Source organism: Balaenoptera musculus, chromosome 12 (assembly GCF_009873245.2).
Source record: "Balaenoptera musculus isolate JJ_BM4_2016_0621 chromosome 12, mBalMus1.pri.v3, whole genome shotgun sequence".
In the NCBI taxonomy this organism is placed as follows: domain Eukaryota; kingdom Metazoa; phylum Chordata; class Mammalia; order Artiodactyla; family Balaenopteridae; genus Balaenoptera; species Balaenoptera musculus.
Genome location: NC_045796.1, coordinates 35209093 through 35232016, shown reverse-complemented (window position 1 = coordinate 35232016; position 22924 = coordinate 35209093). Strand labels below are relative to the sequence as shown.

General features: G+C 33.6%; 1 protein-coding gene across 1 annotated transcript in view; it reads right to left on the bottom strand.

Moving 5' to 3' along the window:
• Nucleotides 1-22546, bottom strand: part of THEMIS (thymocyte selection associated) — a 172117-nt gene extending 149571 nt beyond the window's left edge. The window contains exon 1 of the mRNA XM_036872049.1: nt 22456-22546. Coding sequence (XP_036727944.1) covers nt 22456-22546 — 91 coding nt within the window. The remainder of the gene's footprint in view (nt 1-22455) is intronic.
• Nucleotides 22547-22924: the final 378 nt, after the last annotated feature.

Here is a 22924-nt window from a genome sequence, read left to right as displayed (position 1 = left end):
AACAATCATTTCACTGAGGAAGATATACAGATGGCAAATGAGCGCATTGTTAGCCATTACTGAGCACAAATTAAAACCACAATGAGAGTCACTACATACCTATCAAAATGGCTAAAATAAAAAATAGTGACAACAACAAATGCTGGCAAGGGTGCAGAGAAACTGAATTACTTGTACATTATTGAGGAGAATGTAAAATGGTAGAGCCACACAGAAACACAGTTTGGCAGTTTCCTAAAAAAAAATAACAACATGCAACTACCAGCATTTCACTCTTGGGCATTAATCCCAGAGAAATAAAAAATTATTTTCACACAAAAACTTGTCTACAAATGTTTATAGTAGCTTTATTCATAATAGCCCTGAACAGGAAACAGACCAAATATTCTTCAACATATGAATAGTTAAACAAATTGTGGTACATTCATACTATGAAATACCCCTCAGCAGTAAAAACGAATGAACTATTAATTCATTCAAAAATCTGGATGAATCTCCAGAGAATTATGCTGAGTGAAAAAGCCAATCCCAAAAGGTTACATACTGTATGATTCTCTTTATATAACACTTTTGAAATGGCAAAATTATTAAAATGCTGAATAGAATAATGGTTAAAAGGTGTTAAGGAGGAGATGGTGGGAGTGGGAAATGGATGTGGCTATAAAAGGGCAACATGAATCACAGGATGATAGAAATGCTCTGTATCTTGACTGCATCAATGTCGATATCCTGGCTGTGATGTTGTACTATATAGCTTTGTAAGATGTTACAACCAGGCGAAACTGGATGAAGGATACATGGGATTTCTCTGTATTATTGCTTACAATTTCATGGGTCCACAATCATCTCAAAATAAAGGGTTTAATTTAAATATATGTGTGTGTGTGTGTGTGTGTGTGTGTGTGTGTACTATGCGTGTGCTGCAGTGCAACTTCTCATACCAGTGTCAGGCTGAGGAAGCCTCAGTCAAATACAGGAACACATGCAGACAAAGGGAAGCAGTAGAAGGAGCCTGAAGAAAATGAATAACCCCAGAACTGCAGTAAGTCCTTAGGAGAGTCATGATAGCAGAAATAGAGGCAGTGGGTTATACTGATACTGGAAAAGATGTGAGCCTCTTCCTACCTTTGGGACTTCCAGAGGGACTCTAGAGCAGCACTGCCCATTAGAACTTTCTGCAAGGATGGACATATAATTTGAGCTGCCCAGCACTGCAGCTAACAGCCACATGGGGCTCATGAGCACTTGAAATGTAACTAATGTAACTGAGGAACCCAAAAATTTGTTTACTTTAATTAATTTAAATTTAAATAGCCACATAATGGCTAGTGGCTACCATATTGAAAAGCATTTCCTTTTTCTACTAAAAGAAAAAAAAAGCTTATACGAGAGCCCAGGTTTTGTTATTGGTAAAGTGCTTCAGAGCTTGGGTAATTTGGGCATCCCTGTATCACCTTGATTGTCCTCTCATACTAATGATGTCAGCAACAAACAACTTAAAGTACAGTCTCTTACATATGTAGTAGGTGATGTATGATTATGGCCAAACGGGGTCGATGTGGAAGGCTGGTTATTAATATTCATGGGACAGGCATTCCAGAAAGTAAAAATATCACTTTTCAGATTTAAACAAATTAATATGCATTAAAGAATTATCTGACATCTAGTGTCTTTCCAAGATGATCTGATTACAAAATAAAAAGCCAATGGTCAGAGAGAACTTAGAGCGGATTTGAACTGTAGGCAATATATTGCTATGGTTCTAAGAAAGTTCTCCTAAGAGCTGCTTGCAGAGTAACAAAAGACAGGAGAGGCAATGAGAAGTTACCAGGTGCCATGGGGTGTAAGTATGCAGTGAAGAGAGCCCGAATATAATGGCAGCTGCAAACACTGAAATGGCCCTTCACAAACTGGTGAAAGAAAAGCAGAAAAATGGGGCCAAAATGACTCCCAGACCACGATGCTGGGACACTAAGAGAAGGCTGGTGTACTAAAATGTGGAAAAACTGGGAAGGAAACACCGTGCTCAGTTTCTGATATATTGTTTCTAACGTCAAATGGTCATCCTTAAGCAGAAATGGTCCTATCCAGTTCCTCTTAAACAACTGTTTGCCAGCAGGCTGCACCAGAATTAATTGGGGAAAACTTTAAAATACAGATTCTAGGGCTTACTCCAAAAATTCTAAATCAGATTCTCCAGGGTAGAACCCAGGAATATGTTTTCTTTTTTTAAAGTTCCCTAGTAGATTCCAAAGTTTACTTAGGTTTGAGAAATACTGTTATAAATCATGAAATAAGTAAAAGAAAATCAGAACTACATATGTCAACCTGGGAAATGATACAAATTTGGGAGTTAGTTAGTTAAATCTTCAAGAATAAAAACAAAACAAAAGCAACTCTGGATGGATCTGCTCCCCTGAGAGTGAGAATAGAGTATCTGGGACACGTGCAAAGATAAATATTTAATGTTATTACCTGAAATACGTCAGCATAGACAATGAAATACACATGTATGTGTTCAATACTTTTAACCTATAGCCCTGAGGAAGGGATGAGAAAAATGTTAATATTTGAAGTACACTAATCAGAAATATAAACCCAGAGTGACTAGTTAACACAAAAAAGATTAATCATAAGTTCATACTCTTAAAACAACTATCACAAGTGTCACCTACATTTATCTCATATTAACATAGTTTTCCTAATTAGAATAATGAATACCAGTCTTAAGATTGCCTTATTGGTGAAATGAGTGGTGTTTAAAATGTGTTGATTAGTTTCAAATGTAACACAGGAGCTCCTCTTCCTGCAAAGGGGTATAAGAATCTAGTGAGCCCAGTACAGGCCCTGGGCTTCACAATCCTGGTTCAGCAGTTGATTCAAAGCAGTTTTGTCATCTAACTAGAAAGATAGCTGGAATATTGCTGCAGAAGTCTCTAATGAACCTTGCATGCAAGGTGCTGTCAGAGTATTTAAAAAGACAAATAGATGGAACTACATCAAGCTGACACACAGGTCATATAAGTGTTTTGATGCCTGCTTGCAAGTAAACATCTTACATTTGACAAAATTTCATTGTATGAGACCACGTACTTCCAAGGATTGAAGGCTACCAAAATCTACCAGAAATAACCTAATAATGGTGAATGACAAAATCCATTCTGGTCAGTTTGCAACAAAAGTCATTTTCTCCAGAAGGTTTGGCATGACTTTTTTTTTATCAGTTACTCTTAATAAATAGGATGAAATTAATATTCACCATGGGTTTATTTCAATAAATAAGAGCTGCTAAATTTTACTGAGCATTGAGCTTGTGGTTTTTTAAAACATGATGTTCCCTTGAATAATTCTGCTTTGTTTTTTAGAGAAAACCGAATTAGAGAACCAACCAGCATGAAGCCCAACAGTAAAAATACAATGCTGCAGGTCATTTGTCAGATGAATGGCATCTATCAGTAGATAATTTCACTGTCAAATTTTTAATGAGAACTTGCAAACGAATGGCTTATTGTTCCAAGTAAGAAGAGAAGAGAAGAACAGCAGAAATTAAAATTTCCATTCTTACTTCCATCTTTAGTGGTTTAAAGCATTCATTTAAACTTTAAAGCACATTGCAATAAGAAGTTGTTTACTAAATGTCATCTTTAAAGAAGTCTTCTTCAAAATAATGTTATTTCTATACCAAGAAAGTTTCCTTAGGTATATTATCAGAAAATTCCGATGTTCTAATTAGTAGTTGACCAAAAGTATATCATATATCAATCCAGGAGTGATCACACAACCCGTCAATCGTTTGTTAGTGTAGAGCACCACATGACACACCTTTGTAGCTGTTACGTCTGACTTCATGAGGATTCTTGACTTCTTTGAGAGGGCTATGGTGACTTAATGAGCTTTGTTACTGCAAATTCAGCATACTGCCAGGTATTCAGCAGCCATTCAGTGAATTAGCTGAATAAATGGATATTCTTGGAGATTTATTTAATCATTTGATTATTTATGTTTCCTTATAGTTAAGTATCATTAAGAAAGATAATTGTTGATCCTGTTATTTGAAAAAGAAAGTTTTGTTCTTCTTTTTATTAATAATCAGTGGATAGAATAATTGCACAAAGACTTTGTGGATAGGTCTCTGCCTCTATAAAATGAGGAGGTTAATTTTGTTGATCCAGAATGCTGTCTTATTCTAAAAAGAGTAGATTTACTAGAAATGTAGAAAATCACTTTTTTTTTTTTAATGGACAAATTACGAGAGGGCAGGGTATAGAGTAAAGAAAACGAAAATGGATCCTTGGGCCAGTCAGCTGCTTCTCCTGTCGCGGCTCTGATGCACTGGGAGAGACCAGACCGAGGCAGCCAGCGTGGGGACGTCAGCATCGCAATCGCACAGCCTGTGGCTGACCTTCCAAGCTCGGAGCTGCCCCCTCCGCGTCCGATCCGACGCGTCTCACTAAACTGGTCTTCCAGGATTTACAAACCTCCCTCTCCAGGCCGGTCCCGCCGTGGCGTATTTTCCTACCTGCTAACGGAAGCTGCACCTGCATTAACCTTCCTCGGGCGGCCATGATTTACACCCGACCCCGGAGCCCGCTCCCAGCCCGGTCACTAGGGTCACAGCCACCTCCTAATCCTGATTTTTTAAAGCATGCAGTGCGTGTATAGTCGACCTGGAATTTTTTTAGGTGTCATCTCTATTATTATCTTAATTATTTGTCCTTTCTTTGAGAGAAAAACTTGATAGCAGTGGATGTTATTTTATACGCTCCCCCGCCTCCCCCCCCCCCACCCGCTTCTGTTTTACTACAGCACATAACTGGTACTCAAAGTACATTACTGTCAAAGAGCATCTGTAAACGTATCCAGTTGCATATGACTAAAGTACAAAGGAGAATGGAAGGGAGGCAGGGAGGGAGGGAAGGAAAAGAGGAAGGTCCAGCCTGTGTCTGTTCTAAGACAAGTTCAAATTTTTATTATTGTCAAGTTTCTATTATCTCTCTGAACATGCTAAATCGTTGCTGAATTTTTTTTAAATTACTGGAATAAATACATACACTATAATATATTTAAATAGGGATTTATTTAAATTAGTAACTATGTTACTAATATTCAAAATCAGAGTGGTCTCTGATAATGAACACAATTCAAAACTCACATGATTTGATTTCACAAGTTCTGGGAAAAACTGTTTTAAATATGTTTTAGGCCTTTCCGGATGTCAATAAAGAAGTAACCAAAAAAAGTCCTTTGGTCTGTGGTTAGAATTCACACATCGTTTACGGGGCAGGTGTTCTTTCCTTAACTGACACAAGTGCTGAATCACTAAAACCAACCCTTCTAATCTAGAGTAAAACGGTTTAGACCTAATTATAACAATCAGAAAATCAGAAAGTTAATTTCATTACGTAGATTAGTAGAAGCCGTCCCCATTTCCTAATAAATTATTTTTCTTTAAAATAACAACAAAATCTTCTCAAATAATGTCTTTCGCCATTTAAAAATATTATTTCACATGAAAAAGTTCTGTTTCATTTAAGTAAATTTCATCTAACAGCTTTGCTAAAATCTTAGTTTTAAAAAGGTGCAATCTTTCCAAATATTTATTAGAAGTAGAAAAAGTAGATGTCCCAATTAAAATGTAGTTTTCAAATTCAAGACTTTGAATACTGCATCAAAGATAGACATTTCTAAAAATAATTTTTTAGATTTTTTTTAACACCTTACTTGAAATTACCTTCTCTCCCGTTCTCAGTGCTTACTCACCAGTCATTTAGCAGGGCCTAACAAAATTTATTAGTATTATAGTATACAAAAGTATAAAATACTACATGTAAGGCAAAGTTTTTTCATTTTCTTTTCCTTTAGTAAGTGTTTTTCAATGTTAAATAATTGACTGATAATTTGTACCTATTCAAATGAATTTGGTAGTTAATAACCCTAACCAAAATGTCTATTTCACAGCAGTTGAAAATCTAGCAGCCAATAAAAAATACAAGTTTTACTTAATTTATTGCTTAGTCACTTCTTTATACTTATAAGATGAAGGAAGTATATGAATAATCTATATTTTTATGATTATATGTAAAAACATAGGCTAGCTCTCCATTTTTTTATCTTTTTATTGCATAGTCAAGGTTGGTACTTAACAATTAAGTTAGAAAATTTTAAGTATGAACATTCTACAATAGATGTGAATAACATGTGCCATTGTACAAAAATGCCCACATTTTGTAACATTTCCACTTAAGTAAACAACACAAAAATTTTGCTGGCAGTTATTTTCCTCCACAGCTTTTGAAAATAATACAACTGATATTATCTTATCTGAGCTTCTTTTGCTTGTTTTTAATGTACCTATTTTAGGGATTTTTCTTAAAATAAGGCCTGCTTCAGCTAAGTTTTAGGGAAAAATGTGTTCCATTCAAGTACAAACACAAAACTGCCCTAAACTTTAAAAATTCTTTTACATTTTTAAACTTCAAATATTTTGATTCTATTTTTAAAAATGTAATGTTTAATTACACTGAAAGGGTAATTCATTGATCTGTAGTGTATGGCCTAAAGGCAATCTAAGAGCCAAATTGTACTGTAGCTACAATTTGGCTCTTAGAAGTGTTAAGCCTTAGATAAAAAAATGATTCCAAAGTTTTTATAGGAAAAAATTCAACATCATTTCAAATAAGATTATGCCTTAATGAATGTAATTTTTGCATATTACCAAATCAACATTTTTTCAAATAAAACTGAACGTTTAGGTTTGCCAAATTCTATTCTGACAGTCATTTTAGTGTCCAACCTGCCACTGACACAAATAGAGCAAATTTATATTTATTTAATAAATCATATTATCAATTTTAAATATTGGGATATAATGTTTTACTTAATTTTAAAGCTTAGATATAAAAAGTATTCAACTTTCACTCTCTGTGAACTTAGGTCATCCAGAATCAAGAGCAGTTTTAAACCTGTGAAGCTCAACAGAATATGTTGTAAATATGTAGCAAATTTTACTTTAGAAATGTAATTCTTGTCCTTAATAAATCATGACAAATATAAGCTCATGTAGAGAAATACTGGTGCTGTTTTCAGTTAGCTGAAATTCTTTTTTAAGAATGTGACAGGCCATTATTTCATTAGATTTTTACATAATTTTATTTCTCTTGAGTCTGTATGAACCAATATCAATATTGTGAATTCATATTAAAAAGTGAAAAAAGTTTTCTTTTGTCCTAATATTTAAAGCCTATGAAATATGAATAAATGCAAGTTGAATACAATGCTATAATTTTCAAATTTTCACTGATTTTACTACCATATCCCTAGCTGATTAAATTAAGACTGAAGAAAATTAAATTCAATTAGCCATAAAAAAATTATGTTGGCATTAAAATAGCACAATTTTTTGCCATATGAACTCTTATATATGCATCAAATTAATAAAAGTCATGTTCATATAATGCATAATTCACTATGTATCATTATTCAATATATTTATCTAACTGGTTTAATTTTTTAATGTCATATTTCAATACTTATCAACCTGCAATTATAACCAGTAATCACTAATAAGATATTAAAAGACAAAACAAATGTTTATCTCATACAACTTATTTCTTGTGTATGTTTATAATCCAACTGTATAGTCAAACAGTAAATAGTTATAAAATTTCTAAAAACAGTGATGGTTCTCTAAGGATAGGATTCACTACAGAATTTTGTAAACTCTTCAGGTAGGCAGAGCAAGAATAAACTTCACTATAAGTTTTATCCCTGGGGCAAATAGGCAAACAGGTGGCTTGAAAATGGAAATAATAATGATAATTTCAGCAGATAACTCCAAGGATTAAATATCTTTATAAATACAATTAATTAAAAAATTTAATAAGATTAAATATATATGTGTACTTGTACTAAATTTGTGTATAGATGAGAATATATAAAGTATTATTTAATTAAATTGTGTTAAATTAATGTGTTGTATTAGATATATTCACATATATTTATGTATAGACATATACATATATAAAATACATTTATACATGTATTACATATGCTTACACACCCAAATCTATACAAAGACACCTGGCCCATAATAATCCTTCAGTATTTAGAGCTATAATCATAATCACTAAGCTACCATAAACTATGTGCTGATAACAAACATTTATCTCTGACACTCTCTCATTCTAGTGCTCTAATTCATTTATTTTCATTGACAAACTAGCCCACTTTCTCCTGTTTCTCCTCCAACAGAGACTTTTTTTTTCTTTTTTCTTTTTTTTTTTTTTTTTGGCTTGACCAACGCCTCCTCTATCCATATTTTCCATGTTGGTGTTCTTTGAGATCCACATATTTCTTCTGACCTGACACATGGACTACAGAGCAATCCCTGAAACAAACTTCTTTCATGCACTTACTATTCTGTAATATTAAATCTGAGAATTTTACTATGCTTTTTACTTCAGACATACATTTTTGTGGGCTATTGTTCATCTGCATCTGAATGTCCTACAGGAGCTTCATACTCTCTGGAATGTAACTGAATCATGCCTCTATCTCCAAAACGACTGCTGCTCTTGTGGCAAGTCTTACAAGTAATATTTTTATCACCTACCACGTTTACTTAGCCCAGAAACCTCCAGTCTGTCATCAACTCCTCCCTCTTGCTCACAGCTTCTCATAAACTGTCAAGTTCAGAATATTCTACCCAAAAAGACCACCGATCCTGTCTTTTCCCTTCTATTTGTAGCTGCTATTAGCTCCTTGTTGTTTGTCTCATATCCATCTAGTAAACCTCTACTGGAATGGATGTCTAATCTACCATCTGAGATGATTTTTTTGCTTTAAACATTTCAGAAATTCTTTAGCTTTATCTACAATTTTCAAATTTACAATGAACATGATTTACTTTTTTACAGTCAGGAAAACCCATTATAAAAATAATATCCTTTTAAAGGTTCCTATTGATTACAGCATAAAAATATCCTTATTATAGTTCAGAAGCCACTTAAAATATGACCACAAATTATCTGATCACCTATTATTCCCTGAGCTGTTCTTGGACCATATTTCGAAATTCCAAACTTGTATAATGATCTGAACACTTTTCTCTCATTCTGAAATTTTCTTATTTGCCTGCTCATCTTCTATATGGGCTGCAGAAAAAAACCCACCACCTCTTGGTAAGTTTTTTGTGTGGTAAGCTGTTTGGGTGGTAAGTTCCCAGTGTTCTCAGAACAGTTTATATCTATTAAAGCACCTTTCACATTGTACCACAAATATTGATTTTTTAAAAATCTATCTTCTTTCACTGGCCTAAGGAGTCCTTAAGGGCAAGAATCAAACTCTATTCATTTTGTAGAAGGAAGGATAGAAGGAAGAAATGAAGGGAGGCAGATATACAATTTAAAGGAATAATTTCCATGATTTTAACATATTTTGGCAGGAAAAAGAAATATGATATTTACTATATTCAAAACACAATATTTAAAAATATTACCTCCTCCAAATCTTACTTTTCCCAAGAGGGAAGAACATTTTCATGGTATTTAAAAATTGCAATAAAAAGCACTTTTGAACATTATATTTATGGGCTTATTTAAGCAAAACTATGCTCTGACTTCTGCAAATGTACACGTGGTTTCATCATTATTCTTTTTGATAAACAGAAGAAATGGCTAATGGAGTCTCTAGTCATAGTGAAGAGAAGAGTTCGAGCATTGCTCTAGTTGTTTTTGCTAATGTAGATTGATATCTCCAAGTTCCCAATTCTTCTAAGAGTAAAACTCGTACAATATCCAAAAGGACCATATATGGTTCTCCACCATTTCCTCTCTGATATCATTTCTGTTCACTCTCCTCCTCCTTCCAGCCTTACTGGTTTCTCACTTTTTCTGGAATATGCCAACACACTCTCACCATAACTCTTCGCTAAAGATATTCTCTCAACTTGGAAAGCCATTCACCCAGGTATGTTTGGTTAACTCCCTCACCTCTCTCAGCTAGAGAGAGCTTGTTGTACTTAAATCATCCCCTGCATGCTTTGTAACTGTGTAGAAAGTTGATTAATTCTTCTGTTACTTGGAATTAAGGCTTTTGAAAATTCTGGCTAATTCAAATGGATCTTAGATCTAAAGATAAGATAAAACTCTTGTAAAAAAAAAAAAACTGTGCAGTAATGGTTAACTATTACTTGGGGTGCTCAAACTCTGCACATTTCAAAGAAAGGACTAGCCCTTGCTTGGCTCCTGAGAGATAACATCTAAGCCCTTGGAATATCCTGCCAGATAGAGTGTTTCTATATATCTGGGATCTTGGGCCACACCAGATAGTTTATGCTAACAATGTGATCTATGGTGAATGCCTGTTTTTGTTCACTTGGGGTCCTGGATCATACCACTTAATCTCTAGAGGGCCTAGAGACCCAGTAGCTAAGGTCAGTCACACAAATCCTCAATGCCTATGTAACTGCTCCCATAAAAACACTGGACACAAAGGCACAGATGAGCTTCCCTAACTGGAAATACTTTGTCCTTGTTGTGACACATCATTACTAGGAGAATTAAGCACTATCCATGTATCTTCACTGGGAGAGGATAACTGGCAGTTCGTGCCTGTTTTCTCATACACCTTGCCGTATATGCCTTTTTCCTTTGCTGGCTTTAGTTTCTATTCGTTCCCTGTGATAAACCGTAACTCTGAGTATAACAGGTTTTCTGAGTTCTGTATTTCTAGAAAATCAACAAGACTGGGAGTGATCTGGTAGGCCCCCAACACAAAATAGGAGGAAATTTTTGTGACTTTGGGTTAGGTAACATGATAACAAAAGTATGAGCCCTAAAAAAATTGATAAATGGGCTTCTAAATTTAAAACCTTTTTGTTTCAAAAGATAACATTATGGGGCTTCCCTGGTGGCGCAGTGGTTGGGAGTCTGCCTGCCAATGCGGGGGACACGGGTTCGAGCCCTGGTCTGGGAGGATCCCACATGCCGCGGAGCGGCTGGGCCCGTGAGCCACAATTACTGAGCTTGCGCATCTGGAGCCTGTGCTCCGCAACAAGAGAGGCCGCGACGGTGAGAGGCCCGTGCACCGCGATGAGGAGTGGCCCCCACTTGCCACAACTAGAGAAAGCCCTCGCACAGAAACGAAGACCCAACACAGCCATAAATAAATAAAATAAATAAAATTAAAAAAAAAAAAAAAGATAACATTATGAAAGTGTAAAGACAAGCCACAGAAGGGAAGAAAATATTTTTGATTATATATCTGAAAATATTTGCAAATCAAATATCCAGAATACAGAAATAAGTCTTATAGCTCAATAACAAGAGGACAAAGATTGGCAAAAAATTTGAAGAGACATTTTATTTCAAAAAAGACAAATAAATTGCTAATAAGCACAGGAAAAAATGTTCAACATCACCTGTCATTAAGGAAATGAAATTAAAACTACAATGAGATACCTTTGGCTATAATACAAAAGACAGTACCAAGTTTTGGTAAGGATTTGGAGAAATTGGAATCCAAATACATTGTAAATGGCAACGTAAAATGGTACATTATTCATGTTATCTTCAAAAGGGAAATAATACAAATGACCTTTAACTGGTGTTGGATAAACAAAATGTGGTATATCCATACATAAAATACTATTTAGCAACAAAAACACACCAGAATACTAATATATGCTCCAACATAGATGAACCTTAAAAACATTAAGCTAAGTAAAAGAAGTTAGTTTCAAAAGACTACATACTGTGTGACTTATTTTACATGAAATGTCCAGGAAAGGCAAATTTATAGATAGAAAGCAGAGCAGTGGTTGCCTGGGGCTGGAAATGTAAGCAATAATGATTGGCAAATAGATCAAGGGACTTCTTTGAGGTGACGGAAATAGTCTAAAATTGGTGGTGGTTGCACAACTCTATAAATTTACTAAAAATCATTGAATTGAACACCTATAATGGATGAATTTTATGGCTTAAAAAATTATACATCAATTAAGCTATAAGAAAAATCTAATGGGAAAGGATAAAAAATAAACAATAAATAATACCTACATGATATATAAGAAGAAGATAGTGTTTTGGTTCCAAAAAAATGAAGAATATAATAATGAGGATAGGGAATATAGCGAAGGAGGAACAGAAAATTTGCAGTATTAAATAGGGTGGTCAGGTAAGTCTCATAGAGAAAGGAGTTAGCCAAATTGACATCTGGTTGAAGAGCTTGCCAACCCAAGGGAAGAGTGTGAGCAAAGCTTTAGGGCTGGAGCATATCCTCAAGTTTGAGGAACAGTGAGGAGGTCAGTGTGGCAAGAAGGAGAAGATTAGTAAACAATAAACTCAGAGAAATAATGGGAGTAAGGAGAGAAAAATAAAAGGCCTTATTACCCACTGTAAGGTCCTTATTTTAAGAAAAAATGGGAGAGCCATAGGAGGTTCTTTAACAGAGGAATGGCATAATCTGGCATACCACTTAAAAGCATGACTCTGAATGCTATGAGAATAGACTTCAGGAGTGAAAGAGAAGTAGGGAGACAAATTAGGTGGCTATTTTGATAATCCTGGCAATAAGTTATGATGATTTGAACCAAGGGGGAAGATGGAGGTTGCAGTGCGAGTGGTGATATTCTGGATAAAGCATGGGGGGAAAACTGGCATCAATTTTTCTCCTTTTAAAAGTTAATTCATACTTTTATAAAAATTAGAAGATAATACATCAAAATGTTAATCATGTTTCTCTCTATTTGATGAAGTTATTGAATATTTGTGCTTCTACTTTGTCCAACTTTCTAGCCATGTGCACGTATTATTTCTATAGAGAAAAATAGAATTTTTTTCAATATCCAGTTCATTGAACAAGATCATAATGCAAACAAGCTTTGTTTTTGCAAAAATTTTAAGTCAACACCAAACTGGTTACATATATGAAGTAAATAGTGTTAGATGGTAATGTTAGCAATATGCAGAATAGTCAGAGAAGCAACAGATATTTCCTGAATACAGAGCGGCAAACTCACCTTTCCATAAACATGCAGTAACATTATTACCAACTAACTTTCCTGGCATTATAGGACTCTCTCCAGAATGTCTAATGTCTAATTTGTTTAACTGATAGTAAGTGCAGTTCCAGTCATAATAAATATAACTTGTATCAGTAAGGAAATTTTGTTATGCTGAGATAACGAACAACCTCAAATTCTCAGAGATTTAAGTAACAAAGGTATATTTCTCATTTCATTACATGTCCAGTTCAAGTGGGTGAGGGCAGGGTCTCTAATAATTATAGTTACTTAGGGACCCAGACTGTTGAAGGCTCCATTTTGACATGATCTACCAGGATGAAATATGTTAAATTATGAACGAGTTCTTAAAGCATCAGTCCAAAATGATACACCTTATTTCTGCTCTCATTACATTGGCCCATGCAAGTCCTATGGCCACAAAAGTATAGGGAAGTCCAATTCTATGATGTACTTGAAAGAAAGAGAAAAATCTATGATAATTATTTTTACAAGATGTGAGATAAGAGAAGAAAATATTAGACCTTCAATTCATACTCATTTTTACATAAACAAAATTAACCTATACTCATATTTAATACAAAGGTTTTCTAAAATTTAATTTTAAATTCCATTAGTGTTTAATAATAAAGAAATCTTAATTTATTCCTACATCAGATGGTCACATGACACGTATAGTCCACAATATATTGAGACAGATTGGGAATTCCAAAAAAATGAGAGTTAAAAGTATTGTCCTAATTCATTCATATACTTGCAATACCTCCATATAATGGATTTTACATGTGTCAAGTAAAGTTGTTTTAAGAATTACTATAATCTAATTTCAACTCGCATAAAATAGACAATAACTTTGTAAGATGCCTACAAAGACATTTGAGAATTGAAAATTGCAGACCCTATCAAGAAGATGGCAGAATGACACTTCTATTCCTAGTACAAACTTGTCATCAGCTACATACAATTGCTGTCTAAAGAAACTGCCAAAACCAGATTTATAAAGAAGGTTACTTCACATATGGATTGACGGCCACCAACATTAATGATAAATCTTCCCTAAGCATATATTTTATATGGTGTATATATGCTGTATACTGGACCTTTATAAGATATCTTTAAGAGCTATTATTTACAAGTACTGAAATAAATACATTAGAGCTATGTCTTTGAATCACTCTATCACGATATTAAATCAACATTTTTACAAGTATTGAAGTATTCAGTAATGGAAATGTTTAATATTTTCAATAATGTTCAATAATAGTTAATATGTTATAACAAAGTTAACTTTTGTGAGAGAAAATGGGTTTTATTATTAATAAAAATTTAAATTACATTTAAATTTTAAATTTTTAAATTTAAATGTTTATGTTTAAAATAATGTTTATTTAATGTTTAAAGTACTATTAATTTTATATTTACTTTATCCTCTTACAATTTTAATTATTTTGTATGCCTTAGAATGACCATAAATATCAATAAAGAAACTGATATTTTAAGGTTTATATTATAAATAAAAATAAATTATATATAATTTATTTTTTCCACCAAAACTCTCTCTCCCCAGATCTTCACAACTTTGTCAAATGCACAAACCTAATCATTTAGGTCAAAGTCCTCCCATGAATCCTTTAGTCTTCCCCTTCCTCACACCTCATATCAAATCCATTAGCAAGTCCTGACATTTCTACCTCCAAAGCATATACTAAATTGGTCATTTCTCTTCCAGCTGAATGAAGGCACCATGATCTCTCTTCTGGATTATTACATGGTCCTAATGTGTCTCAACCCACTTTTGCCCCACTAACACCAGAGCAGCCAATGATTCTCCTAAAAAGGTGATCAGGTCCTGTCAATCTCTTGCTGCAAACTGGTCATTAGCACTGATAAAATCTAAACTCCTTGAAATGCTCTTGCCCACTCCTTAAACCTCTTCTCGTAAGATTTTCTCTCTGCTTTCTTCTGTATGTTCAAGGTACAGGGATATTTTTCTCTTCCTCAGACTAAGCCCCTTTTGGTCCCCAAATGTTTGCACTAGCTGTTCACTCTTTGAAACACTCATCTCCCGGATATTTTCTTGTCTGATTCCTTCTAAACATTCAGGTCTCTGCTACTAAATCAGCTCTTTAGAGTGGCCTTCCCTGATCATTTTATCTTAGAGGTCTCCACCTGCTTCCCCAGCCCCACTCTGTACTAAATTATGTGTTCCATGGCCTTTAAGGCCTACAAAATTTGTACATCCCCACGTCCTCAGCCTCATCTCCCACTACACTTCCCTTCAATTGCTCTGCTTTATCCTCACTGTCTCCTCTTTGTTTCTTAATTAGATGAAGAAATCTGTTATGTGGTTTGCACTTGCTCTGTCCTCAGCAGAAATGTTCTTCCAGAAATGTGCAAGGCTCATTTGCTTAGTTTATTCTGGCCTCTGCTCAAATTTCATCTCATCAGAGATATCTGCCCTGATCACCCTATCAAAAGATCATCTCTTCCCCTCTGCTTTGCTTTACTCTCTACCTATTTAGATCTTCATGGTACTTGTGTATATTTTAAACCTGTGGGTTGTTTGTCATTTGTTCCAGCCACTGGAACATAAGCTCCAATAGGGTAGCAGCTTACCCCATCCCCTCCATGATTCTAGCCTTTTGAATAATGCTTGATAATGTGTTATTGTAATTTATATAAGCTAGTCCATGCTGAGGCTCACTTGATGTTTGTCTATAAAACATGCTGCTATGATCATTGTAATATAATCATTTTTGCTTTTTGTAATTATATTTTAAGTTAATTTCTAGAGGGCAGATGTTTATGAACATGTTATATGTGGATGCTTATTGCCCAGTTGAGACCTAAAAAGTCTGTAACCGTTTACACACCCACAGCCTGTGCCTCCCCTCATTTCTGCACATTCACACCTACATTGGGTTTTGTGGATCTTTTTAATATCTGTGACCTAAGAAATGATTGAGTGATTTATTGCTTTATTTGCATTTTACTGTTAGTAAATTTGAAAAATTTTATATGATTCTGGCATGTAAGCTGCCTTTTATATCTTTCTCCCATTTAAAAATTTTATATTCATGTTTGTTTATTGTTATTTAATAAATTCTTTATACACTGAGGATATTTACATTCTATCTGCTATATATATTGTGAATATTTTCCCAGTTTGTAGTTTGTCTTTCATCCACATTTGTGTAATTTTTTTCAAGAAGGAAGTTTTCTATTTCATAAATTCAATGTTTTCATTTTTTAGAGTCCCTAGTTTAATATTCTTCTGTGGCTTCTTTGAGCATTTTTATTGTTAATATTTTAACTTTTAATATTTTTCCTCCATTTTAACTTATGTTGGGATATGCAGCAATAGGGGAATTCAAATTAGTTTTACTTTTTAGAAATGGTTGATCAGTTTTCCTCATAATATGCCAATATTATGGTAATCATAATAATAATAGTTAAGATTTACTTCAAGATTTCTATTAGTCAGCCATTTTGCTAACTATTTTATATACAATAGCTCAATTGATCTTCACATCAAAAAAAAACTTCACATCAATTTTCAAGGTTATGATGAAGCTTTCTTTTTTCTTAAGAGAGGGACAAAACAAATGTTGAATGTTGTAAGTTGACCATGAAATCATCTCTCATGTGTAAACAGTCAGGAGGCCAAGTCCTGAGTTTATAGCACACAGATCTATGCCTTATCTCATGAGGTAGGGCAATTCAATAAGTGCCTGAGCAACATGCTATTGAGTGTATCATGCTGCCTATTATCATTGTTGTTGTAAACTGGGAGTATTCAATCCAGTACCACAGAACCTTACATGACTTCATGTCGCCTTCCTCAAGTTCCTTCAAACCTCCATTCCCCAAAAATCTCCTGTCATGGAGTCATCACCACAGCATGGGTGAAACCTGGTTCCCCTGCCTGCACCAACACGAGAAGCATGAAGAGGAGGAAGAATATGTTTCCTTGCACTTAAAACAAGAGACACCAAAAAAATGGAAATAAATGCTTAGAAAAAAATATTCCAAAAGAAAACTGGAGTAACAATATGATTATCAAACAAAATAGGACTTAATAAAAAGCTATATAGGGAAAAGGATGATAATAATAGAGTTGAGGATATAACCCTCATAGCATAAGCGCATGCAACAACTAAACCTCAAAAATATGATGGAACAAAAGATAGAAAGAAATTAGGAGTGAACTAGAAAAATGAACTGCTGAAGGACTATTTCACATAACCCTCTCAGAAAATGACAGGTAAAGCAGAAGAAAAATAAGCAGTGAGAGCAAGATCTGAACAAAACAATTAAAAACAAGCTATTTGGTATATAGAGAGAGAGAGTGTACTAAACAACAAAACATGCTTTTTTGAGCTCATATGAAATATTTCCAAAATAGGACATGTTTCATGTCATAAAGGAAGCCTGAATCAATTTCAAAGGAACAATAATATAATACAGACTATTGTTCTCTAACAACATACAAGAGAATTAGTAATTAAAAGCAAAGAACAGCTAAAGGAAATTTTATATTATCAGTAAATAAAATAAATAGCCATTGGATTTAAAAGGAAAAAGTGTTCTTAGAACTGAGTAAGAGTGAAAATACTACATGGCAAAATTTATGGGAAACAAAGAAATATTTAGAGAAAAATACAGGTTTAAGCACACTTATCAAGAAGCAAGAAACGTTTTTAAAATGACTGTGAATTAAACTAGGAAGCTAGAAAAGGAGCAAGAGAGCAAACAGAGGACGCAAGAAAATAATGAAGATCAAGTCAGAAATCAATGAGAGAAGCAAAACAACAGAGAATTTTAACAAAACCAAATTCTGATTTCCCTCCAAAAAATTACATGTCCAGTAGTTCTTACAGAATTCTACCAAATTAAAGGAAGAGTTTAAAGCCCATTTCGTTTTTTTGCAAATACCTCAGAAAATAGAAAACAACAAAATCTATGTAGCTCATTTTAGAAAGCTAGTGTTATCTTGAATCTAAAATAGTAGATGAGTCTATTAGCTCATTTCAATTACGATCAAATGCAAAAATCTTAAATATAATATCAAACTCCTACACTGTATTTCAAATGTATATATGTATAATATGAAAGGATCCTTCAATTTGAAAAGTCTTTAAAGGTAATTTACATTAGCAGACTAAAGAAACCAAACCACGTTATTATCTTAGTCAATGATACAGTATTAAGTTCAATACCTAGTTATTAAGAAAATACCTAGAAAGCAAGGAATAGATAGGAACTTGCTTAATTTAGTGATAGTTAAAGACCAGTTCTAGAGCATTACACTTAATGGAGGAATTTTAGACGCATTTTCTTTATGATTCAGAATTCCCATTATTTAACACAGTACTGGAGGCCCTGGACTATACTATGAAGGTAAGAAAAAACAGACAGTTGTTGAACATAGTAGGGAAGAGACACAACTCGATAATTTCTAATGACATCAATATCTATTTAGGAAAACCAGAGAAATAAAAAAGATAAACTATGAGAATTAATGAGAGTTCATCAGTACTGCTAATAATATTCACCTGCATTTTTCCATTTCAGTGGTAACCAGTGAGAACAGAGGAAATACAATATCTGTCAATATAGCAATATAGTATGTGTACGTGTCTGCACTCTAGGAACTAGCTTAGAATACACAAGATCTCTATGGAGACATTTTTTTAAACTTCTAATACATAATCCAAAAAGTGAGCTTTTTGTTTGTTTGTTTGTTTTAATGAGAGAGAAACTATGCTCATGGATGGGAAGACCTTACTGTTTAAAAAACTGAAGTCATAATTAAAAACATGTCTACTTTAGAAATCCCAGCTCAGAATGGCTTCATTTGGAATTCTACTAAATATTTAAATAAAAAATGACATCTAAATTATATAATATCTTTAGAAGGAGAGAAAAAGACTTAACCCAAGAAGTTCTATAATTTCAACGTAACACAAAAACCTTGGTAGGATGTTATAAGAAATAAAAATTATAAGCCAATTTCATACCCTAAAAGAAATACAAAAGTTCTTTAAAACTAATAAACTGAATTCAGTGATATATCACCAAATTGATTTTATTCCACAAATAAATGGCTTAACATTCAAAAAAAATCAATGTAAAAAATCATATTATCACCACAAAAGTTATAGAAAAATATTTGATAAATTAAACATACATTCATGACTTCTTAAAAAACTGGTAGAAAACTAGAAACTTCTTTAAACTAAAACAAACATTATATTTAATGATAAATTATTAAAACTTTCTCTCTATGGTTGTGAGTGACACAAGGAGGTCCTTTATCATTACTCTTATTCAATATTATACTAGAAGCACTAGCTAGTACTTCAACTGAAGGAAAATAAAGTACAATCATTGGAAAGAAGAAATAAGATTCAATCAATATACAGAGAAAACTTAAATGTGTATATAGCAAATCTAAAATAATCTAAAGATATATTCTTAGAATTCAACAAACACAGCAAAGAAAAAATGAAAACTTCAAAAGATACCACTTATAATGGAATTTTAAAAATCAAATAACTAAGAATACATCTGAAATAGAAATGTAAGAACTCCACAAATAAAAATTATAGAATGTTATTGACAGAAACGAAAAGAGATCTATTCATATAACTAGACAGATATACTAGGCTCATGGATCAGAAGACTTCATTTAAAATGATGTGAATTCTCTCTAAACCAATGCACTGCTAATAATAAATGGGAGAACCAATTTTACAGTAGTAGTTCTCAAACTTGGCTGCATTTTTAATCATAAGGGAGATTTTTTAAAAACCCAGTGCTTTATCAGGATGCCTTATCACTTACAAAATTAAATCCTTGTCTTTTGAGGAGACAGCCAGGCTCTGAAAGTTGCTAAGAAAGTAAATCTTAGACGTTCCCATCACAAGAAAAAAATTGTAATTACATGTGGTAACAAATGTTAACTAGACTTACTGTGGTGATCATTTTGCTATACATACAAATATTGAATCATTATTTTGTACACCTGAAACTAATACAATGTTATATCTAAATTAAATCTCAATTATTTTAAAAAGACTGATAATATCAAGTGTTGTCAAAAATATGGGTTAATTAGAGCTCTCATATTCTGCTGGTAGGAATGTAAAGTGGTATAACTATTAGTACTTAGGAAACTTGTTTTCCATTAACTACCCAGGCTGAACGTATTCACACTGTGTCATGTGGCAATTCCACTCATTTATACACCCAATTGAATGCTATACACATGTGAACACACATGTACAAGAATGTTCATGACAACATTACTGTTGACATCTCCAACTGGAAATAATCCAAATGTCCATTAGTAGTGGAATGGATAAATAGTGATATATTCATCCAATGGAATATTATACACACTGGAATAAATAAGCTATATAGAAGAGCATGGATTAATTTTACAAAGATAATGTTGAACAGATATGCCAAACATAAAAAGATACATATTATAATTTTCCATTAATATAAAGTTCATAAATGGGCAAAATTCATGATAATGGTTACTTTTGGGGAGGAACGTGGATAATGATTGAGAAAGGGTATAAGATGGAACTTCCAGAATACTTGTAATTTTCTATTTCTTGACCACGATGGTGGTTACATGAATGTACTTAATTTGTGAAAATTCATCAAGGTGTATGCTTCTTTCTCTTAATTGAGGTATAACATAATAGTAAAGTATTAAAAGATAAAGATAGTCTGAACACATGGAGAGACTATGTTCTTTTGTAAGACTTAGTGTAAAACTCAATTCTTCCCAAGTTAATCTATAAAATCAATATAATCCAATACAAATTCCAGTTGGATTTTTAAAGTAATCAGTTGATTTATTTAAAGACATGTTTGAAAGGTCTATGAATAGCTACATCAACTTAGAATAAAGGAGTAAAAACAAGAGATTGGTTTATACATGAACTATTATTCCAGAGCCATAGTTACAAAAATAATGCTTCAACACAATTGAGAAAACACAAACTAAAGAAATAGAAGAGATATTTCAGAGACAGACCAACCCAGATGTGAGCATAATTTTAAGACAGCAACACAAACCAAAGGGGAAAGGATAACTAGCTTAGTAAATGGTGCTGGGAAATTGTGGTTACTATACAGAAAAAAGCTAAAATTGGATTCCTCTGCCCTTCATGGCATAGTTTAAAAATTAAATGTAAAATATAAAACTGTAAAGTTGATATAAAATAACAAGAAAATATCTTTGTAAACCGAGCATGAAGAACTTTCTTACGAGAAACCTCAAAAGCACAAAAAAAGAGACAAAAAAAATGACTTGGGGCCAGCTTAAGAACAAAGATACATTTCATGATATTATATATATGGAAAAATATGGTCTGATTCAAAATAATCAATTTACAAATGAATTAAACAAAACGGTCTATATAAAACTGAAGGCTGCCTGCACCAATTCATTGCCTACAGGTGTGTGTATGTGTGCTTTTGTGTGTGTGTGTGTGTGTGTGTGTGTGTGTGTGTGTGTATGAACTGGGTCTGACATTTGTCAAGCTTTGTTTTATTTCATAATATAATACCTAAAAAATTATTTTGTCTATAAAAGGAAAAGATTTGCCTACCAAAAATTCTTCATCTTCCCAGTAGTTTGTCTGTATTTGACTCTACTACTGACTCAATTCTACGACTCTTGGAACCAAAAATGCATTTTTGCCCAGAAAATGACTCTGCCTTACATGTATTCAAACCACTGCTTAAATATTCTAGGGTATGTGTTGTAGGTCTTAATGCTCTTTTACTGAATTAATACAGTAGGTTACACCAAAGCACACTAACTTATTCAATAATCTTAGTTGAACTCTGACTTTAGAACTCTGCCATAGATTCTTTAAAAATTATCTTGTAATTAGTAAACATTAACTTCTATACCTTCAAATAAGAATGCCATTATTTCAGAAATTGGAAGTTAGGCCACTACAGAAAGAGTGAGAGAAGCGCTGATACAAGCAACTTTTAGAAGTGGTTAAGAGTTTGGTGAAGTTTTCTTTCTAAATGCTGTGCTTTTAATAGTTGCTTTTTTTTAAACTATATTTTATATTCTAGAAACATAGATATGGAAAACTTAACTTTTCACTCGAATTACAACCAATTTCAAAGAAAAGGCAGAAATAATTCATCATTCGTGTTGAACTATTTGAAGGCCAAGAAGCTTCACTCAATTCCTAGTCCCTATCCACCCCCAGAGTCCTATCTCATTTCTCCCTTCTCCAACACTATTGGGTCTCTACCATTCCTCAGTTAATTACTTTCTCTGATGACCACCTTTCCTCTAACAGAATTCATATATTCTGTTAAAAATTACCCTAAAATTCCCAAGAGTATATACCTCATGAGCACTTTCTAGCCAGAGATAGGAAGGTGCTTACCTTCAAAATAGAAGCCTGACTGAATTTCTAGGACCCTGGGGAGGGTCCTGAGGTCAAGGGAGTGGATGAATTCTTCCAGCGACAATGCCATTGCTTTGGCTTGGGTCTTGTGCAGACCTGGTACTTACAGAAGCTTTTGGCTTCTGGGTGTCACTTGTCTGCAAGTGTAGTCTCACCTCATCATTCCTTTCTCAGGCAGGAATGTCACACTGGAGCCTGACTTGGGTGGAGTAGCTCTGTGTGGGGAGGGCAGTGAGGAGGCAGGGGATAAAAGGTGTTACAGCTCTTTTTAGTTCTCATTGTGGCTTCATTTCCTTCTAACACTGAAGTAGAACAGGATGGGGGTGTGGTGAGCATATCTGAACAGACACTGCCAAAAAAGCGAGAATTGACAAGTAGCTCTCTTTGTCTGTCACTGGTCCAGGTGTGCATCTCAAGCAGGGGCTAGGATGTTTGAGGTCACAGTTGC